Raw genomic sequence first — 20,964 nt, forward strand, 5'->3', positions numbered from 1 at the left:
TATTGTATCTGAAGGAGAATAATTTGTTTTGCACTTCAAAAAGAAAACGTTTGTGTGTATATTCTGGGCCCTGTGCAGCCTCTTTCCTTCACTTCCCAAACTGGCAGAGCTGCAGGGGGCTCCGGGAATCCCCCCCTCCCCGCCCCAGCGACCGGCACCCGAGTCCTGGCCGCATTCGCTGAGCCAAACTTGGTACAGGTGAAGCGAGGTTTCGGTGTTTTTAATCAGAGTTAGCAAGGTTGGGTGGGGGTACAAAAGCGAAGTTAGCATTTCCTATAGACCATCGGGGTAGGGGTCACGGTTCTCAGGTTGTCGTCATGATGGGAGAATCAGCACGGGCGCTCCTCACTCAGCCCGCCCCTCGGAGTTGAGGCAAGGGGGCCGCTGCACACCTGAGCCCCTCATCGGTCACCAGCGCCCACATGGTCCACATCTCCAGGGGGCTGAGGCGATGCACCAGGAGGAGCCCTCGGTACAGGCAGGGGTCTAGGGGGTCCAGGGGCCGCCGTATTCCAAATGTCTTAAAGCCAGCGTGGTGCGTGGGGCTCACCCCCAGCTTCCTCAGGCACATACCCACGAACACGTCGTCGATGGGGAAGAGTTCGGCCTCTTCCACGGCCACTTGGAGGCGCCGCACGGTGGCTCTAGACATCACATATCCCCCACCCCCAGCGTAGGGCGGGTAGTGGCGGGCCCGGTACATGGATTGGGGGATGAAGTACTTGACCTTGGTGTTCCTGTTGGGCAGGGCCTGGCGGATCACGTCTCCCACCAGGAGGTCCCGGGCTGGGTCCCAGCCGTCCAGGAACTCCAGCACATTGGGGACATGGACGAAGACGTCGTCGTCTCCCTTTAGCATGAAGTGGGCGTGAGGACAGGCACCCGCCACCCAGCGCTGCAGGTGCAGCTCCTTGAGGGTCAGGTTGAAGAAGTCCTCCGCAAAGTCCCACTGCAGGATGTCGTCGAACTCCCGACTCTCGTAGGCCAGCAGCTGGGCGGGGGGCGCAGGGCCCGCCACCCCCAGGAGGAACACCAGCTTCAGCCGCCGGCCCCGAGCCCGGTCCCCCACGCGGCCCCACGTGCTGCGGATGGCCGCGCGCCGCTCCACGTGGCCAGGCTGCGACTTGATGGCCAGGAGCAGGAAGGTGTCCTCGGCACAGCGCGAAGGCTCCAGCAAGATGGAGAAGTTGCGGCAGTGACGATAGGTCAGGAAGAGGCGGTGACGGCTAGGCAAGGACAGGGAGACGTTAGCCACTGTGTGGTTGGGGGGACACTGGCTGCGGCGGGGCCCTGGGGGAGCCCAGAAGGGCTGGCGGGCCGCGGAGCCCCCCACCGGCTTGGCCTCCTTCTTCAGGAAGAGCAGGCAGCCGAGCAGCAGCGCCGCCAGGCTGTACAGGACAGGCCAGCCCAGCCGGCGGGACATGGCAGGGCCTGCGGGGAGAGAGCGCGTGAGCGGCCGCAGCCCCCGCCCGCCTCTGCCTCCCCGGCCCGCCACCCAGCAGCCAAGCTCCTGCCGGCCCATCTCCGATTTACTCTTCCCAGCGAGTCCTTTGGCTCTTTCCAGAGTCCCTCTCCCAGGGGACAGGCCAAGCACACCTGCTCCGCCAGCCCTCGCCTTCTGTGGGCATGGGGCGGGGTGGGGGGGGGGGTGCTCGCGCACCTTCTCCCCCAAAGGACTTGCAGCTGCTTTGAAACCGAGGCACCCCGGGGCACCTGGTGGGTTCAGTCGGAAGAGCGTGGGACTCGATCTCGGGGTGGTGAGTGCGGGCCCTACACTGGGTGTCGAAATTACTTAAAAAAATAAAACACCAAAAACCTGAGGCACCATGAGCACTTTCCTCTTTCCCAGAAAACTCGAGAATCTTACGGTGAAAATGGCACACGGCTGGTTCAGTTCCCAGTCAGATCCACAAAACCCGACATTCAGGGCTCTCGAGTCTAAAATTAAACCATCCGCCCCGCCCCCAAAAGTGTGCAGTCCCTGTTGGTGGCAGGCCCTGCGCTGGGTCTCCCAGAGAGGACAGCCCCGGGTATGGCCCTTAGAGTTTGCTCCTCCAGGGAAAGGCAACCACAGGACAAACCCTTCACATCCGCCTCAAGTTTCCTCTTTCCCACAGGTTTCTTGGAGGAGTCACTTAAGAGGGGGTTTAAGAACAAGCCCCTCGCACGCAAGGGCATGAAAGCAAGTAGGAAAGCCGTTGGCCCTGCGGGGCTGCTCCCTGCGGCCGCGGGCGCCCGGGGCCGCGCCTCTCGCAGCTCTGGTTCTCCCAGCAAGGACCCCAGTCCGGAGCGAAGGCCCAGAAGCGGAAGCTAGCGGGGGACACCGCCCAAGGTCCAGGCCAGCAAAGCCAGGCCTCCAGCCTCTCCCCTTCCCCTCCACGGCCATGTGGTCCTTGTCCAACAGGCCTTTGCTTCGACCCAGTCCACCCGCAGTCGCCCCATCCCTGCCACCCTGCTGCCACCGGGACAAAAGCATCTCCTCCCAGCCGCCAGGGACGTGGAGGAGAGAAACCAAAACAAAACCAATCCGAACTTCAGACGGCGCAGAGACATGAAAGCAGCGTGAGGACATTCCGCGGGGCAGGATTCCAGCCCGTGGTGGGTCCGAAAGCTCTGAACGAAGGGACCCAACCGCAAAGACCTGGGTAAAGTGTGGCCGGCGGCGTTAAGCGGGGCTCCTGGAGGAGGTGGAGGGGAGACGCCTTTGCGGGCAGGAGGGCGAAGCGCCGGGAGGGGAGGGACGGGGAGCACCGGCCTGGGAAGGCAGGCGTTAAAGGCCAGGGCGAGGGGCGCGGGGCAGCTCGGGTTTACCGTAACCCCAGCAGGGACCCACTGGAGGATTCAGCAGAGGCGGCGGCAGAAATCACAGCGCTTGAAAGGTTCCTCCCGCTGCGGCTGAGATGATGGGTTACGGAAGGGAGAAGGGAGCGGAGACCGGCGAGGAGACGCGCACGGGCCCAGCCCCACGCCGCAGCTGGGACGCGCGCGGCGGCCGCGGAGCAGCGAGCGGGAGGACTGGCAGCTGTGGGCGGGGAGCCCCGGGCCGGCACCGCGGCGGAGGGGGGCGCAGGGCCGGCGGTTTGGCTCCGGAGCTCCCGCTGCGCGCCCCCGCGCCCCCCACCCCACGTGTGGCCCAGGGCCGTCCCCCCACCCCCGGCTCCCCGGCCCACACACTGCTGTGAGTCCCAATTCGGCACCGGCCCAGCGCGGGTCCCCAGTACTGGGAGCCCCCAAGAGCCCGGTTCTTAACCGCGCGTGGGCTTCAGCGAGGGCACGACCCCCTGCGAGAGCGGTGCCGAGTCCTAAGGGTCTGCAGTTGTCTCTGGGGCGACAGCCGTCTCTGACCCTGGGAGCTCCATGTCCCGACACGCTTCAATAAGGGGAAGTGCCAAGGGCTAGTTCACTCCTCCCGACGGCCTCTAGCCGGGTGCTGGGGGCGCCGAAGGCCGGCGGGGTCGGCGGAGCACGGAGCAGGGCCCCCGCGGCGGACACAAGGCCAGCTTCCGGCCGTTCGGGCCCCGGCGGGCGAACACAAGCCGAGGGGCAGCAGGAGGCCGCCTGGCCCCGACGGCCCCCCCGCGGGAGGACGACCCCCGCCGCCAGACCCAGCGTCCTCGCGGGTGCGCGGGCGGTGCGGAGGCACGGGCCCCTCCCGCACCGGGAGACACGCCTGCCCCACGCAGCGGCGGCCCCAGGCGCCCCCGGGCCCGCTCAGCCCGCCCGCCGCGGACCTACCGGAGCCGGGACGCCGAGCCAGGGACAGGCGAGGAGCTCGCGCCGCGGAGCGGGGACCGAAGCTCTAGCCTCGCCCGGCCCGCCCGGCTGGGGCGGGGCTCCAGGAGGGGCGGGGCTCCGGGGCGCGGCGGGACCCCTCCCCCACGCGGCTTCGCGCACCCGCGGCGCACCTGCGGGCGGAGAGACCGCCCGGCGCCCCCAGACGGTCCCCCGCTCCCGGGCACACGCACGCGGAGCCGCGGTCTTCAGAACAGCCTTTAATCCCGCGCGCTACAGGGACATCTCCCGGAGCGCCTCCTCGGCCGAGCGGTACTGGTTCAGCTGCACCTGCACCTCCACCGTCAGGGGCTGCGGCTGGTAGTCGCCGTCGTCCATGTGAACCGCAGACTTATTCTTCTCTGAGAAATAAAAACACGCGTGTGTGAGTCCCGAGAGATGTGCCGGCTGCCCCTCGGCCGCCCTGGACCGGCAGAGCCGTCCTCCGAGCCCAGGGGCAGCGCGGTTTGCGAGTCCGAGATCCCAGCCCCTTCGCCGCAGGGAGGAGCAGCGGGATCACCTGTCATCAGATCATCATCTAACAGGCGCAGCTGTGCGAGGGGCAGGGCGAGCTGCTGCCCGGGCCCGGGAGCACCGTCCTCACCTGGAAGAACCCTCACCGCGGTTGTTCCGACGTGACTATTTGGCAGATAGTTTCTAAACAGCACATGAAGTCTGGCATTTCAGGGAAGACAACGGAAAGCATTTTGATGAATTTATAACATTTGAGCTTTCCAGTAGAAACTAGAATTTTGAAATACTGTATCTACCACCATGAACGTAACAGTTTCCCAGTCCTCAAAGACTCTTCTAATGATATGAGTGCAGAACGTGATTTTTGGATGATGTATAATGAAATGTGTCAACAGTTGAAAGATCTGCATCACTCAGTGAACCAGTATTTTACAAATAACCAATGCCTGATGTTACAGATTGTGCATGAATAAGACAGCCCTTCAAAATGCAATAAAAAAAAAAAGGCAATGCAGACCAATGAATGGATTTTAACTGACTACAAAAAATGCATTCATATAGATTGTTTTCACTCGGCAACAGCCTTTAAAAAACTACTAGTTGTCAAATTTGACATACTATCAAAGAAAAATATCATTATTCGAAAGTCTATTAAAATATTCCCTTTTCCAATTACACATCCATGAGACTGGGTTTTCTCCATCCACTTCAAACACTGCAACACAGAGATTAACAGCAGATGTAGCTATTTCAATGCAACTGTCAATTAAGCCAGACAATAAAAGGATTTACAAAAGTGTAAAAAAAAATTAAGACCATCTTAACCCCGTGGCTTGATCATAAATTGTATGTCCATATCTGCGTGGGTCCTTCCTGAAATCCATCGGTGTATGTCCTTTGTTCTTTTTCAAAGTTGTTTTGGCTATTCTAGGTCCTTTGAGTTTCCATATTCAGGCGATATGACACTTCACATAGAAATAGGAGCCTTATGGTGATACACTTCCATCTCCTTCCTTACTCCCACCCTTCGCCTCTTTGCTGTCGTTACACATTCTACTGGTGGTATAAGCACTGCAATGTATCTTTTCATTAAACAATTAACAATCATTTAAACATATCTAAATAATAAGAAAGGAGTCTTTATATTTAACCACAGTTAGCATTTCCAGGGCTCTTGAATTCTTTGTGCAGATTCGGATCCATCTAGTATTTTCTTCCGCTTACAGGACTTCTTTGAACGTTTCTTGTAATAGAAGTATGCTGGTGATACATTCTTTCAGCATTTGTAGGTCTAGAAAAGTGTTCAGTTCACATTTGTTTATGAAAGATATTTTTGTTGGGTAAAGAATTTTAAGTTGAGGGGCGCCTGGGTGGCTCAGTGGGTTAAGCCTCTGCCTTCAGCTCAGGTCATGGTCTCAGGGTCCTAGGATCGAGCCCCATGTTGGGCTCTCTACTCGGCAGGGAGTCTGCTTCCTCCTCTCTCTCTCTCTCTGCCTCTCTGCCTACTTGTGACCTCTGTCTGTCAAATAAATAAATAAAATCTTTAAAAAAAAAGAATTTTAAGTTGACATTTTTCTTTGAGTGTTTAAGAATTCTTTCACTGTCTTCTGTTTGGCATTTTCCCGGTGATAAGACTGCTGTTGTCTTTATCTTTGTTCCTCTGTCTTTATCAATGATTTTAAGCGGTTTTATTACTATGTAGCTTGGCTTAGTTTTCTTCAAGCTTCTTGAGTTTTGAGTCACTGAACTTTTTGGATTGGTGTATTTATAATTTCCATCTAACTTGGAAATAGTTTAGCAATTACTTCTTCAGCTATGCTTTCTGCCTACCCCTCTCTCCTTTAGGGACTCTAACTAGACGGACATCAGTTCCTTTGAATTTGTCTCAAAACACTGATGCTCTGTTAATTTTTTTCCAGCCATTTTTCTGAGTTTAATTGTGGGTAGTTTCTACCGCTTCCAGTTTACTAATCTTTTCTTCTGAATTTTCTAATATGCCATTAATCCCAATGAATGTATTTCTGATGGGACATGGTTGTTTTCATCCCTAAAAGTTTAGTTAATAGTCCATATTGTTACATACCACCATCTTCCCTTTAGCTTCTTAGATATATAGAACATAATTATAATAATTGCTTTAATGTCCTTGTCTCCTAATTCTTTTTTTTTTAAGGTTTTATTTATTTGTCAGAGAGAGAGAGAGAGAGCGAGCACAGGCAGACAGAGAGGCAGGCAGAGGCAGAGGGAGAAGCAGGCTCCCTGCTGAGCAAGGAGCCCGATGTGGGACTCGATCCCAGGACGCTGGGATCATGACCTCAGGCGAAGGCAGCGGCTTAACCAACTGAGCCACCTAGGCATCCCCTTGTCTCCTAATTCTAACACATATGTCATTTCTGAGTCAGTTATGGTTGATAAATTCTCCTTATATATTAATTTTTTTTGCATGTGTGGTAGTTTTTTTGCTGGATGGTAGATGTGAATTTTACCTTGGGTGCTTTTTTCTAAGATTTTACTTATTTTGGAAAGAGAGAGAGAGCATGTGAGCTGGGGGAGGGGCGGAGGGAAAGGGAGAAAGAGAATCTTAAGCAGACTTCACGCTGAGCACAGAGCACAGAGCACAGAGTGGGGCTCTATCTCATGGCCCTGAGGACCATGACCTGAGCTGAAATCAAGAGTCTGATGCCTAACAGACTGAGCTACCCAGGCGCCCCAACTTGGGGGGTAGTTTTGTATTCCTTTAAGTATCTTTGAATTTTGTTTTAGGATATGGTTAAATGTGATCCTTCTGGGTCTTGTCCCCTCCTGCTCAGATTTTGTAATGGTCCCCAAGGTGCTGGGCTCAATCCTTTCCTCTTCTCTGTCAACATAAATTCGCATATTTTCATGGTTTTAAATACCACCTATGAGCTGATTCATTGAGTCAACCCATGTTGATAGCCTACTACGCTGGGGACTGGGGGTTCTAGGACTTTAAAGAATGCAGGCGCAGACACCCACCCCGAACACACACACCTGTAGTTTCAGTGTCGTGGACAAGATAAACATAAAACAATCACATCGGTTTGTATCTCTATCGTTTGCACAGGGCTGAGTACTATAGATGAGAACACTGGATTCAGGATGCCTGAGTGGCTCAGTTGATTCCAAATCTGCCTTCGGCTCAGGTCCTGGGATCAAGTCCCTCATCGGGCTCCTTGCTCAGCAGGAAGCTGCTTCTCCCTTGGCCTGCTGCTCCCCCAGCTTATGCTCTCTCTCTGACAAATACGTAAAATTCTTAAAAAAACAGAAAACCAAAACAACAACAACAACATCAACAATGACAAAACCCACCAGATGCTATGAAGAAAACAGGGAGCCCAGGCCAACCCGGAGGCTCAGCTTCCCTTAAGAAGGTGCCCGACGCTGAGATCTGATGGATGAAGCAGCTGAGTAAATTCCGGGCAGAGCTCGCGGGGCTCACAGAACATGGGCATTCGGACTTTGGGAGGCAGCCAGCAGGAAGTCATGGAAGAAATTCCAACAGGGGATGACTCGGTGGGACTGTGGGGGGCCTGGCAGAGTGGCTGTGTGGGAGGAAGGCCATGTAGCGAGGTGACCATGGGGGCTGGCTGGCGTGGGGGCAGAGGAGATGGATAAGGCACCGGGGGGACAAGAGGCAGGAGAGGGAAAGGCTTCTCGGGCGCTCCACACACTTCGGGTTTCTCAGGTGCAAAACCCAGCCCAGCCCCGGGTGCAGCTTTGCAGGCCCCCCCCGCAAAGCCTCTCCCGCGCCCCCGGCCCCCCAGTCACTCTCGGACGCATCCCCTCCACACCGCCTCTGCCATCCACTTCCAGGTCGGGCCCTCAGCATTTCTTGCTTTTACGTTGTTGTTGTATTAGGTGAACTTCCTTTCACTGAGATAAAATTCTCATCATATTCAACATTCTAACTTTTTAAGTGTACAGTTCTGTGGGTTTTAGTATGTTCACCACGTTGTTCAAACATTCCCATGATGTAATTCCAGAACATTCCGTCCCCCCTCATGGAAACCCTGTACCAATTAGAATCACTCCCCTTCCTCTCCCATAGGCCCCACTGGTCTACTTTCCATCCCTGTGGACTCGTCTGTCATGGGACATTTCACATGGACGGACTCACACACCGTGTGGCCCTCTGTGGCCGGCTTCTTCCCCTCACCGTCTCCTTGTCAAGGTTCCTCCAGGTATACCTGGGCCGAGCTCTGTTAATTTTTGCTGCTGAGGAATCCCCATCATGTGGGAATGCCACGTCCTGCTGCGGCTTTCACCCACGGATGGGCCCTGGCCATGTCCCCTTTCCGGCTGTCGGGAACGGTGCTGCTCTGACCTGGCCTGGCACCGTGGCTGCCTCGCAGCCGGGCCCTGTCTCCTAGCGCTCCTGCCACGCCAGCTACTTCCTTCTGCAGCTCCAGTCCAAAGCCCACCTCTCTCAGACACTTCGGTGACTGCCCCCTCTTCCGGGACCAAACCCAGACTCTGAGTTGGGCAAAGACAGCCACTGTCCTGAAACAGACCCCAGACTGCCAAGCCCGAAGGACCCCGGGGCCAGGCCCAACTCGGTCCCCTCCCACCTCACCTGCCTCCTACCCCAGGTCCCTCTCCTGCCCTTAGCACGATCCACAGCTGGCTGCTCCTGTCTCAGGGACACAGGAAAGATGGAGGGTTGGGTCCTTAGGGTGGGCAGGGCCCTCCTGCTGCCCAGAAGATATGATTCTCGGTCCTTCCATTTCTTTGGCCCCAAATCAGGCTGCTCCTTCCCCAGGTCCTGCTATGGTCTGAATGTTTGTGTCTCTGCAAAATTTACATGTTGAAATCCTAACCCCCAGAAGTGACGGTCTTAGGGGAGCCCTGGGAGGTGACAAGGTCGTGAGGGTAGAGCCTCGAGAATGGGATCAGGATCCTTACAGAAGAAGCTCCAGCGAGTCCCCGCGCCCCTCCCACCACGTGAGGACGCATCGAGAAGGGGCTGCCACGAAGTGGGCCCTTACCTAGCGATGCTGGCACCTTGGTCTTGGACTTCCTTGCCTCCGGAGCTGCCCGAAATAAATGTCTGTTGTTTACACGGGCTGTGGCCTGTGATCACATGGACAGACTAAGGTCCTCAGGAAACATTCCCCGCTCTCTGCTGCCATCATTAGTTCTTACCTTTTTTAGCTTTCTTGTTCTTGTTCTTCTTTGCATCCTGAGAGAAAGAACGGGAGAGGCTTATTGGAGTTGGGGGACGCTGGGGAGTGGGGCCTGCAGATTCCCCCCCGGCCCAGGAAGGAGCGGGCCTGACCCACCCCCTGGCCGGGCTCCTCACATCTGAGAGGGCTGCCCGCAGCTCGGGGTCCAGCGAGCTGGGCACAGCTGCAGGCCGGGGTGGAGGCCCTCCTCCCCCTCCTCCTCCCCGTGCCTCCCAGGGGCCTGCCCACACGGGGCCTTCCAGAGGAGGCTCAGAGGCCTGCATAGCCCTTCCCGGCCCAGCACTGTTTCGGTGGGGAGGGGTGTGGCAGGGGCCCCCCCCTACCCTGAGAGCAATCAGGTTGTCAGTTTCCAAGGTGCGGATCACCCCGAAGTTGCACACTTCGGACACCAGTGGCTCCCCCACCAGCAGGGGCTCCAAGGCCACCAAGCCGCTGCCCAGCACCCGCAGGATGGGCGGGTCCTGCCGGAGCTCCTTAGGAAGCTCCTTCTTCTTGGACGCCTTCTGCTCCTGGGGGCAGAGTCGGGGAGAGGGGATGGGGCCCGGCAGGGACAGTGCCCAGAGCGCCCCCGGCCACCGCAACCGCCCTGGGCACCAGGCAGCCCAGAGGTACCTTCGGCACCGTCTCCTTCTCCCCTTTCCCAGCCTTGTCCTTCCGGTCCTTTCCCTTCTTGTCTTTGTCCTTCTGCCCCTTGTCCTTCTCCCCTTTTCCGCTCTTGGAAGACAACACAGCGTCAACAGGTGAAGGCACTGGAGGCCAGGAGAGAATCTAGGGGACAGCGAGGTGGCCATGAGTGAAGGAGACCAGCGCAGGGCTGGCCGGGATCTTGCTGGAAAGGCGCGGAGACCTCGCCAACAAGGCAGCAGGGCCCCAGGATGCCCTGACAGAAGATCAGAAGACGGGACAAGGGGACCGATGCACGGAGCATGGGAACCCCGTCACCCACCTTCTCCTCCACGATGGTCACGGTGGTCCCTGCCAGCAGGAAGGCCTTGAGGGGCACGAGGTCCCGGAGCGTGTGATGCATCTCGTAGTGGCAGGGGATGACGTCAGTCCAGGGTTTACGGACAGTGCTGAAGAGAACTGTCCTGGGGGGCGGGGGCGGAGGAAGACGGGGTGCCGTCACCCGGGAGGCCAGACACACAGCATTACTGCCTGAGGCCATGTATAGGGAGGTCTAAGAGAGGCACACGAGTTAATGGTGTTTGTTGAGCTGACAGTGACCCTTGGAAGGAGGGAAGGGCATAAGGAACCTTCGGAGGTTCTGGTCTGTTGTTTCTTGTCAAGGGCAGTGGTTCCCTGAGCCTCATCACTTGGCCGCAAGGTGGCTTCTTCTGTACATGTGCGTTACATTTGAATCATTTGTTGTTGTTGTTTTTAAAATAACAGGTCTGTGTGTCCACAGCCACATGCGAAGTCAGCACATTTCAAACTGAGACACAGATTACGAGTTCATTTTTGAGAAAAAAAATTATAGGTGTATATAGGTTCATATATATGAGCGTGTACGAAAAAACAGGGAACTCTACGCACAAAACCATTCAGAGTAATTCCCTCTGGGGCGCCTGGCTGGCTCAGTCGGGAGAGTATGGGGGCTCTCGATCTTGGAGGTCCTAAGCTCAAGCCCCGCGTGGGATGTAGAGCCTCCTTAAAAAAATAAATAAATAAATAAGAGTAATTCATTCTATGGGATGAGTTCAATGGATACAGGAGAAGAAATCTTTATTTTCTAACTGACATTTTTTTTTTTTAAAGCAGAATCATTTGTGGTTCTTACTTTTTTGTTGCTATTTCCCAAAATTCAACCACCACCACCACCACAAGGCTGTCAGCTGGGGTTTACTGGGGAGCCTGGCTAGGAGCTGGCTGGGGGCTTCCCCTCTTCTGACAGCTGGGGTAGCCGCCTCCGTCACTGTCACCCACAGGAACTCAGCCAAACAGCCCAGGGCAGCTCCCCCATACCCTCCATAAGCCTGTATCATTTACCTTCAGTGGAGGTTTTAAGTCATTAAAAAATGACTTTTAGCTTCAAGAGAAACTAACTTTCCCAATTCCTTGAAGGTATGGGCTGCAAAATCTGTGGGGGTGGGGCGCCTGGGTGGCTCAGTGGGTTAAAGCTGCTGCCTTCAGCTCAGGTCATGATCGCAGAGACCCTGCTTCCTCCTCTCTCTCTGCCTGCCTCTCTGCCTACTTGTGATCTCTGTCTGTCAAATAAATAAATAAAATCTTTAAAAAAAAAATCTGTGGGGGCGAAGGCTGGTTCATTAGAACTCAGCCACAGATTCTGTTTTCTGAGCTCTGGTCGTCAGAAGAAACAGCAACGCCAGCTGATAGCAGGAAGCTTGTTAAAAATGAAAACAAAAACCCCAAACCAGGCTCCATGTTTTGCAATGACTTAAAAATCAGTTTAATGGAGCTTCCAGACTAAATGAGAAGTGATTTCAAGTTCTTGTGAAATTCCCCATCACCAAAAAAGACTCTTTATCAAGTAAGACAAAACGTGATACGCAACAAACAAAAAACCACCCCAAACACGTGATAGGCACGACGCCCACGTGGTGGGCCTCGGGGGTGGGTGCGTGGGAAAGAACCCGCGACTCAGATGCACACCACGGGTCAGAGGCCAGAGTAAATCCCGGATGAATGGAAAAGCCGGACTGGGAAGGTCTTCAACTCAGAGGGCGGGGGAAGGGCTGCCCCTCTCTCACCTGCACGGACTGAAGCCAGCCCCGCATTCCGCGCACCAGGCGGTTCGGGGAAAGAAGGTGCAGCTGCGTCCGGGCAGCGGGAGGGCTCCCGGGGCCTGAACACTGAACCCCGCCGCACCTGCGCGGCCAGCGGCCCAGAGGGTCCCCCGGGGCCGCAGGGACCGCTCTGCTGTCGGGCCGGAAAGGGGCGCGGACCGAGCTCGCGGGACCCCAGCCCCCAGCCCCCCGCCCCCCGCTCCCTCTTGGCCTCCGTCCTTACCCCGGGGAGGGGCAGAGCCGGGGATCTATTCGCGGCCGCAACTTGGCCAGCTCCTCCGCGGAGTCGGTCACCCTTGGCAGGTGCCCCGAGCCCTCCGAGGCCCCCGATTCCTCCAGCTCTCCCGACTGGCTGGACAGCCCGGACTCCGGGGAGTCTTCGGCCTCCCCGAAGAGCTCTTCAGGGATGTCCTCGCCCAGCTGTTCGGTGCTGGGCGAGGGCTTGACGATCTGCGGGAGAGACCCAGACCCCGGGGGCCGCTATGCGCGGGCTTCTCAAGCCTGTGCGGGAGCAGGTGTCTGCGCCGCGGTGAGCTTGAAGCCCTAACAAACGCGCGGGCTCGGGCAGGAAGTTTTTTTTTAAATGCCCGTCTTGCCACTTCTGAGAGGTCTGTGTTGGGAGTAGGAGCAGTAACAATTTCTGCAGGAATTCGGGTGTGCCCCATCTCTCCTGGTTGGAGGATACCCTCGGGTCTGCTTTTGACGGGGAGGGCGATGGGAGACGGAGAGACACGGGGTGGGGACAGCCAGGCTGATTGTAAATGTTGCTCCCTTGCGAGGCCGTTTGCTTGTATTTCAAGGGCAAAGGAAGGAGGTGAGCACAGGTGAGTAACTGGAGCTGCAAGAAAGGAGCTGAATAGAGCCGCTTCCCTTCTGAGTAGAGTGTGAACCGGAAAGCCCCGAGCAAGGGGTTTTCTGGGCCCCGAGAAGCGGTTCTGCCTCATAGGAGACCCCGTGAAGCCAAGGGCAGCACGTGTCCCCCAGTTCCCCCCGGGCAGCCCGCGGGGCACACACCTCAGCCAGCACGCCACCGTGCGCGCTTCTTTCTCCTTCTTCATCTTCCACAAAGTCGTAGGTCACGTAATAGCTGTATGAGATAAAAGGGCCTTGAGGCCCGGGTTCTGGGTCCAGGATAGAGGTGTCCAGAATGCCCTTGACATTTCCAATAGTCACCACAAGCTGCGCCTCACGGGCCAAGAGGTCTGCGAGGGGAAGGGGCAGAAGTGAGCGGGACGGCAGGGGGGGCCAGGCCCAGCCAGGTCCCTGAATTCTCCCCTCCTCCCGCATTGAGCCTCCTGGTTTGCAGACTTGGGTTCAAATCCCAGTTCTGCCGAATTCAAACAGAGATTTGAAGATACCCCTCTTAAGCCTTGTTTTCCAGATTCGTATAACGGGAATGATAGTAGCTGCTTTACAGGATGCTTACAGATAAAGACTCGATGTTACCTTAGCACAGCCTGGCACACAAAACCAGAAGCTATGATTACCAAAGTCCATTGCCCTGACCTCGAGAAGGCCCTGATGCAGCTTATGGTGTGGGCCACAAGGGGGTGATCTCAAGCCACCACAAAAGTACAGAAATGGACTGATCGAATGCTTCCTGTTGGCCTAGGATGGTTTCAGCCTCCTTACCACTTGTCCCCAAATCCCAATCACAGGGACCAAAAATCTGGGAGAGAACTCTGATCAGGAAGGTGAGCTACGCCTGACTAACTGGAGAGCTGCGGGGACAGGCCACCCAGTTTGATGGCGGACCGTCGAGCAGAGGCTTGGGGGGGTGGGTCCAGTGCCAGCCCCCCCCCCCAGTCTGCCCATCAGCTCCCTCACCCCCACTCCGGCTGAGCCCCCGGAACTGATGCTTCTCACTGGGAGACACAGTGATGTCGTCCAGCACGCAGAGCGGGGGCAGGCTGTCGATGGTGAAGCCTCGATAGTAGGGCACCAGGGCCAGCGGGTTCCCCTGGAGCACAAGCACCCGCAGGTGCGGGAGGGTGCGGAGGCTGGCAATCAGGCCCTGCAGGTCCGTCAGGTCGTTGAAGCTCAGGTCCAGGGAGACGAGGTTGGGCCTAGAAGGGGAGCGGGACCATCCGGGAGTCCTGAGGCAGGGTTGAGTGCAGGGATGGGGACAGGCAGCTGTGGTCCGGCGCCAGGCCTGCCCTGCTTGACAGCCCCCAGCACCCCGTGTCCAGAACAGACAGCAGGCCCAGGCTGAGGGCAGGAGGGGAGCCTCGGAGGGCAGGAGAAGGACCTCTTGGTTCTACTGCCCCTCCCCCACCCCTCTCCATGACGCTGCCATCCTCACTGTGACAGAGATGGCCCTGGTCACATCCTGCTTGCAATCACTTCCATTTACACAGATCTCTTTTTCTCAGCGGCACACTTGGTACTGCCCATAGATCCTGATACAACACCGTGCATCTAGAATGTTCTCAACAAAGACGGACACTGGCAAGAAAGACAGAAGGAAGCCATGTGGGGAGAAGCCATGGGCAGAGGTAAAAAAGGCCAGTAAATATGGGGACCTGGGAAGAGGGTGCGTGAAACTTGAGGGGTCCAGATGCAGGAGGACACCTTCCAAAGCCCCACTGACTCATGGTCGGGGGAAGCCTTGTGATTCGGGACTTGGGGGCACATGGGAGAAGAATGCCAATGAGGACAAAGAAGGCACCCTCCATCCCAGTCTGGCAGAAAGGACCAGGAAGGGGGGCACATGTGCTCTTCCCACACACAAACTAGAAAGCAAACAGGTGCCAGGTCTGAGAACAGCAGTAAGAAGGCAGGACACTTCAGCAGCACATCACAGCCTCTGGTCTCCAGCAGACTGAACTCGGGCCCTCCCGTCCCCTCCCGCCCTGCTCTTCTGGCCGGGACAGCCCACGGCAAGGCTGGCTAGCCAGTCAACAGGAAATACCCAAGAAGAACATCTCTTGGGGGCCAGCACACGAACCTTACCCAATGTCAGCCTTCAAGAAGACGGGGAAGGCATCAGCAAAACAGATCCATGAACAGGGTACCCTCCTTTGAATTTCAAGGCAGTGAAAGACAGAAGTTTCACGTGCGTATTTTTACGAAATTCACACTTGGCATGAAGCAGGTTACCTTGGTTTAGAGGAGGTATGTTTTCCAAATAAAAAAATCCGAACACAGGGTACTCTGGCCATGGTGTGAGTCTACAGACTTTGGGTGGTTACAGCTGGTGTGGGGGAGCTCCTGGCCTCTAGTGGGTGGAGGTCAGGGGTGCCACTCGACTTCCTACAGCGCAGGAGACAGCCCCACACCCGACCGTTGCCCACTCCGATGTCGGCAGTGCCTGAGCTGAGCAGCCCTGACCTAAAGGCATCAGAGCGAAAGGTCTGACCCACTCCCGCCACCCGTTGCTCCCCTTCCCTGGGCTTTGGTGGGAATTTTTGCTTATTCAGTTGGAGACACGAATCCTAGGTCTGGAGCTGGTGGCCAACCAGCAGTTATGGGGAAAAAAGAAAGAAAAGAGCAAAGCTGAGTTCTTCAAGATGCGACCCAAACCTAAGGCTTAAACCCTTCTCTCTCTTTCTGTCCGCGGCTCTGGAGTTACCAGTAGTCTGCGGTGACATAGAGACTTTCCAAGGGGCCCAGAAGCTTGTTGTGACCCAATCCCAAGTGCTGGAGATGTGGGGGCGGGCGAGTGCACAGACACTCCACGCTGCTGATCTTGTTGCCGTAGAGCTCCAGCACCTGGGGGGAGCAGAAAGGACAGTGCCCGTGACCTCCAGTCTGTCCTTCCTTCCAGCCTTCCTCCCTTCCTCTCTGAGAAACAGCGGGGTGGGACCAGGAAGTACTCATACCCTGCCGCCCTGTGCCCGCCTAGGCTCCCTTTAAAATATGGGGAAAAAAAAATATGGGTGACTGGGTGGCTCAGCCGGTTAAGCGTCTGCCTTCAGCCCAGGTCGTGATCCCAGGGTCCTAGGATCGAGCCCCCATGGGGCTCTCTGCTCGGCGGGAAGCCTGCTTCTCCCTCTTCCACTTCCCTCTCATTCTCTCTTGCTCACTCTCTCAAAATAAATTAGAAAATAAAATAAAATATGGGGAACAAGTATTTCTGCAGTGGGTTTTGGAAAGTTTCTTTCCCTTTTGTGAAGGAAATGTTAAAATTTGGCATGGGAGGTGATGGTGGAGTGGATGGGGACAGGCGCAGCATTTTGGCAACTGCTCACCCCACGGCAGCCTGTCTCTGGGAGAGCCAGAGGGTCCCGGGCTGGAGTAAGGACTCATGTGGAGGATGACAGCACATTCTTGGATTTCTGCTCCAAAGCCTCGTCTGGTTTCTCCCTAAGCCTGGCACTGAGCCACATTTCTGAATTCCTTCTGCCACAAAATCTACAAATTTCCATATTTAATTTAAAATTGAGACCACAGGGGCACCTGGGTGGCTCAGTGGGTTAAGCCTCTGCCTTCGGCTCAGGTCATGATCTCAGGGTTCTGGGATCGAGCCCCACATCGGGCTCTCTGCTTCCCCATCTTTCTCTGCCTGCTGCTCTGCCTACTTGTGATATCTCTCTCTGTGTCAAATAAATAAATAAAAATCTTTAAAAAATGATTTTTTTTATTGTGGCAACATACATATGATTTGCCATGTTCCCTACTTCAGTGGTGCTAAGTGGCACCATTTGCGCAGCCATCACCACTCCTAGTTCTCGAAGTTTTCATCGCCCCAGACAGCTCTGTCTCCATCACAGTGGGTCCCCCGACTTATACCACAATGACTCCCCATCAGTCTCACCCCTGCCCTAGTAATCTCTGCTCTACTTTCGGTGCCTGTGGATTTGCCTCTTTTAGATATTTTGTGCAAGTGGAACCCCCTAATATGTGACCTTTGGGGTCTGGCCTCCTTCATTCGGCATAATGTTTTCAAGTTTCCCCCATGCTGTGGCATGCATCATTCCTTTTTATGACTGAGCAACACCCCACGGTCCAGAGAGACCACATTTCGTTTAGCCACTCATCTGTGGATGGATGTTTGGGTTGGCCCCGCTTTTGGCTGCAAGAATCCCAGTCCCTGCCTTCAATTCTGTGGGGCATATGCCTAGAGATGGCATTGTTGGGTCACATGGAAATTCTACTTCTTTTGTGGAATCTGGCCTCCCTCTCCAAAGCCTGGGGCTGGCCCTTGGCATACAGCCGCACTGGCCGAACCTTCAGGCGGCAGGACAAGGCAGAGGCAGGGTCTCTGGGCTGTGGCGGCACAAAGACGCCACAGGGAGCCTGGGCTCCTTTACCTTGAGCGTTGGGGGCAGGTTGATGGCGTCTATCTCCTTGATCTGATTGGCACTCAGTACCAACTCTTCAAGTTTCAGAAATTTCAGGAGACCTTTATCCACCAGGCTCACCTGGAAGGGAAGATCAGGAAGCTGAGAGCTCTCATAGGTGAGGCAGTTGCAGAGCAGAAATAGGGTCCACGGGGGACAGCAACAGGTGGCCACTTCCCCTCCTGAGTCACCTGGCACCTGCCAACCCTCTTCCTGCCCTAACGGACCTCCCTAGCCGCTCTCCCGCCCATCCCACCAGGATCCCTGTGCCTCGACCCCAGCCCACCCTGCCCCCTAGAGGTGTTGTCCAACTGTCAGCTCAGTGTCCTGTTGGACTGTGAGCTCCCAAGGGCCAGGATGCCATGTTCTTTGCTGTCTCCTGCTGGGCCGCAGTGAACCCCGAGGCTGTAAGGAACCGCTAGCTGATGCGCAGCAGGGTCAGACCCGAAGTTCAGAGCTCCTTCTGTGATTCTTCAGTTGTCTGTGGCCTCAAAGACATTAGGGTCCTTCCTGATGACCATGCCAGTTTGCCCAGGATTGAGGGGTTCCCAGGACACAAAACTTTCAGAGCTGACACCCGTAAGGTCCCGGGCAAATTGGTGGGAGTGGCTCCCGCTCCCCATGCCCAGTACTGTGTAAATTCAGTTTCTCTGGGGGAGGAGAAGCAAAAGGAGGAAGGCTGAGTTTGCAGTTTGGGGGCTCTGTTATTTGCTAGAAGCGAAGAAGGCTTTTTCGTAACAGAAAGTAACATACAGGACTATGCCCACCCTCGCTAACCCCGGGCCCCCAAAGATTAAGTAAAACCAATATAGAGACTTTAAAGGTCTGTCCTAGGACCCAGGGGGCCTACCGCACGGTGCAGCAGAAGTCAGCTATGCAAGACACACCTGGATGACCCCCCCACCCCTGGGGACGGGGGTAGAGGAAAGACACACAACAAATGAGCTGCTGGCCCTCCCTGCTGGAGGGGCTGGTGAAATTAATTTGGGGGTCACAACTACCTTCCCATCCTTCCTCCCACTGAACACCGAGGTCCCACCCTAAGGACTATGCAGTTCTGTAGGGCGATGGCCTCCCCACCAGCAGCTCCCAGCTCTTACCTGCTTGTCCACCACCCGAAGGGACCTGAAGTAGGAGTAGAAGAAGGTGTCTTTGAGCACCAGGGGATTCCGGATGGCCAGTTCCTTCAGAAAATGGTCCTCTGCACTGGAGCCCTCCGGCAGAGCCCAGGGTGAATTGGGGCTGCGGACCAGGCCCAGAAGCGCCTCCACTGTCTCCTCCCCAGGGTTCCCGGCCTCCTCCTCTCTGGGGACCAGCTCCTTCCATGTTCGCCACGTTCGAGGAAGAAAGCGTGACTTATTCTGCAGTGGTGCAGGTGGAGAATTTCGCTGCTCAGTGACTCAGGACTCGGGACACCCCAAATGGAGCAGATTGTAACATTCAGGACAATCAGGGACAAAGAGCTTAGACATTTAGATGGTGAGTACTCAATAATTTTGACTGATTATTAGCCCGGATAGAACTACAGACCGAGAACTACATTCCTGCCTTTAGGAGTTTACTCAAGCCGGGAACCTTGAAGAAGCAGGGGAAAGCAACCAAACATTTCAGAAAGATTTATGTACTAGAAGCTACAAGGTGCAAAAGGTCATCTGGGGGATGTATTAACAAAGGAAAGGTTTGTGAGGAAGTGGTAGCAAGGCTGGAAAGGTGAATTCTGTATTTACATATCACAGTAGCCCAGAGTTGACTGTCTCCCAGCCCTTCCTCCGGGAGACCCTTCAGAGACATCAGTGAAACCCAAAAGCACCTCAAGGATGCCAGGCACACACAGTAGGTGTGCAACAAAGTTTGTTGATGAAACAAACAAATGAATTGGTTCCTTGATTGGTGTCTCCGTTTTCTCCTCTATGAGAAGAGGAACACTGACCTCCCCTTAGTGTTTTACCAATGTGGGGAGTGCCAGCTTTCCAGCAAGTGGGAGGGAAACGTTCCAGACCCTCAGGATGTTCCTGTGCACCTCTGAGGGGCGGTGGGCTATCACCGTCATGCTCCCCAGCCCCAGCAAGAGCATGGAGCTTATGGGGGGGAGTGGTGTGGGCAGACACACCTGCTCTAGCTCTCCTGAGCCACGACTTGCTCCCCAGGGAGAAGCCTCAGAAGGGAAGTGTTTCTGGCCTTAGAGACAAGGAGACAGGAAAGGAGGGAGGAAGCTGCTTCTTCCAGACCCACCAGCCTCTGCAGGCCTCAGGACAGAGCCGGCTCTGAAACCACCACCCCGTCCACAACTTCCCTCTCCCCGCCCCCGCCCTGCACTCCGAGGAGTGGGGCCTCTCGCTAGGTGTTCTGGAGCACTTGAAGGTTGAGAAGCTCTTTCCCCCCGGGAAAAGCTTTTCACCCCAAAAGGAGCCTGGTGTCTCTAACAGGTTGAGAAACCCTACCCCAGGTCAGCCTGATGTGCTCAGGATAGGGGTCCTGCCCTCCTCTCTGGTCAGGCGGGGTCGGGGTGCTCTAGGGGAGCCATCCCGTCTGCCCCTGCAGTGTCCCAGCTCCCACCCCAGGTCAGGCCGCTCCCTAAATGCCCAGATCCAAACCTCCTCCTCAGGCTTCTCCAGATCAGCCGTATCCTGCAGCTGGCGGCCCCTAGGGCCCACCCCACCGCCCCTGGTCCGTCCCGTCCGTCCCCCAGGCCCCCCGAGTCCCTCGTCCGGCCGCCCCCGCCGGCGCCCGCACCCAGCTGCCAGTGCCGCACGGGAACTCGCGCAGACACAAGCGCCTCAGGTGCTCCCGGACCGCCGCGCTCAGGGTCCCGCCCGGCTTCTGCATGGCCGCGCGGCGCCTCCCTCCCAGCCGGTTGCTGAGCAACCGCCGGGACACAAACGCGCGCGCGAGCGCCCCATTCGGGCGCGTGCTCGTCCCAACGGGGCCGCGCGGCCCACAGACTCTCCCGAAACCCACGACCGGCGACTGGCCGGTGTCTGCGGGCTTTTCCGAGACCCTGACTCAGGCGGGGACGACCTGGGTTTTCTCTTCTGACCCGTCCGTGGTCGCAGCTGTACAATGGGAAAATAGTCCACTTCGCACCGCAACCAGGGGACTGTAACCTGTAACGGCTGTAGCTCCTAGCCGGTGCCGATCGCTTCCCATATGAGAAAAGTGCTGTCGTCCTCATTTGACAGATCTAGAAAAGAGAAATGAGCCGAAGGTCAAACAATCTCAAGATTCTAACCAGTGGATTGCAATGTGGATGGATCTCTTTAACCCCCGAGTCGCGGGTTTTAATCACTGCCTGCGTATATAACCATTCTAGTACCAAGATCCCCTTTTAGACTGAGGAGTCTCATTCATCTCTCCATTTTCAGAGCATCTAGCATCTAGCCTACTGCTGGCCACACAGTAAGGGCTCCTGGGCACAGCTTTGACAAATAAATGGGATAAGATGATTATGGTTCGTATAATTTGGAAATGCAATATCTTTATTGAGATACA

At 56.1% G+C, this 20,964-nt stretch overlaps 2 protein-coding genes across 2 annotated transcripts; both read right to left on the reverse strand.

Moving 5' to 3' along the window:
• Positions 1-167: 167 nt before the first annotated feature.
• On the reverse strand, positions 168-1,628 carry LOC111156471 (UDP-GlcNAc:betaGal beta-1,3-N-acetylglucosaminyltransferase 4). The gene is made up of 2 exons (XM_022517393.1): positions 1,616-1,628; positions 168-1,431 (listed from the first exon to the last, which is right to left on the reverse strand). Exons 1-2 carry the CDS (start codon positions 1,626-1,628, stop codon positions 350-352), a joined length of 1,095 nt encoding a protein of 364 aa, XP_022373101.1. The 3' UTR covers positions 168-349.
• A 2,377-nt stretch (positions 1,629-4,005) lies between these two features.
• On the reverse strand, positions 4,006-20,301 carry LOC111156329 (leucine rich repeat containing 43). The gene is made up of 12 exons (XM_022517097.1): positions 20,209-20,301; positions 18,576-18,836; positions 17,446-17,556; positions 15,765-15,904; positions 14,021-14,259; positions 13,208-13,395; positions 12,417-12,643; positions 10,396-10,537; positions 10,062-10,217; positions 9,773-9,958; positions 9,409-9,445; positions 4,006-4,133 (listed from the first exon to the last, which is right to left on the reverse strand). Exons 1-12 carry the CDS (start codon positions 20,299-20,301, stop codon positions 4,006-4,008), a joined length of 1,908 nt encoding a protein of 635 aa, XP_022372805.1.
• Positions 20,302-20,964: the final 663 nt, after the last annotated feature.

The sequence above is a fragment of the Enhydra lutris genome, unplaced genomic scaffold (assembly GCF_002288905.1).
Source record: "Enhydra lutris kenyoni isolate GAN:26980312 unplaced genomic scaffold, ASM228890v2 scaffoldscaffold46, whole genome shotgun sequence".
NCBI classification, from domain to species: domain Eukaryota; kingdom Metazoa; phylum Chordata; class Mammalia; order Carnivora; family Mustelidae; genus Enhydra; species Enhydra lutris.

Bases quoted from the DNA above. Each gene is read 5' to 3' on its own strand.
- LOC111156329 (XM_022517097.1), bottom strand. From the start codon at position 20,301: ATGCAGAAGCCGGGCGGGACCCTGAGCGCGGCGGTCCGGGAGCACCTG. The intron at 10,218-10,395 runs GTGGGTGACGGG...GCTGTCCCCTAG, and splicing joins TGACCATCGTGGAGGAGAAG to ATTCTCTCCTGGCCTCCAGT. The intron at 4,134-9,408 runs GTAAGAACTAAT...TTTATTTCTCAG, and splicing joins GAACAAGAAAGCTAAAAAAG to AGAAGAATAAGTCTGCGGTT.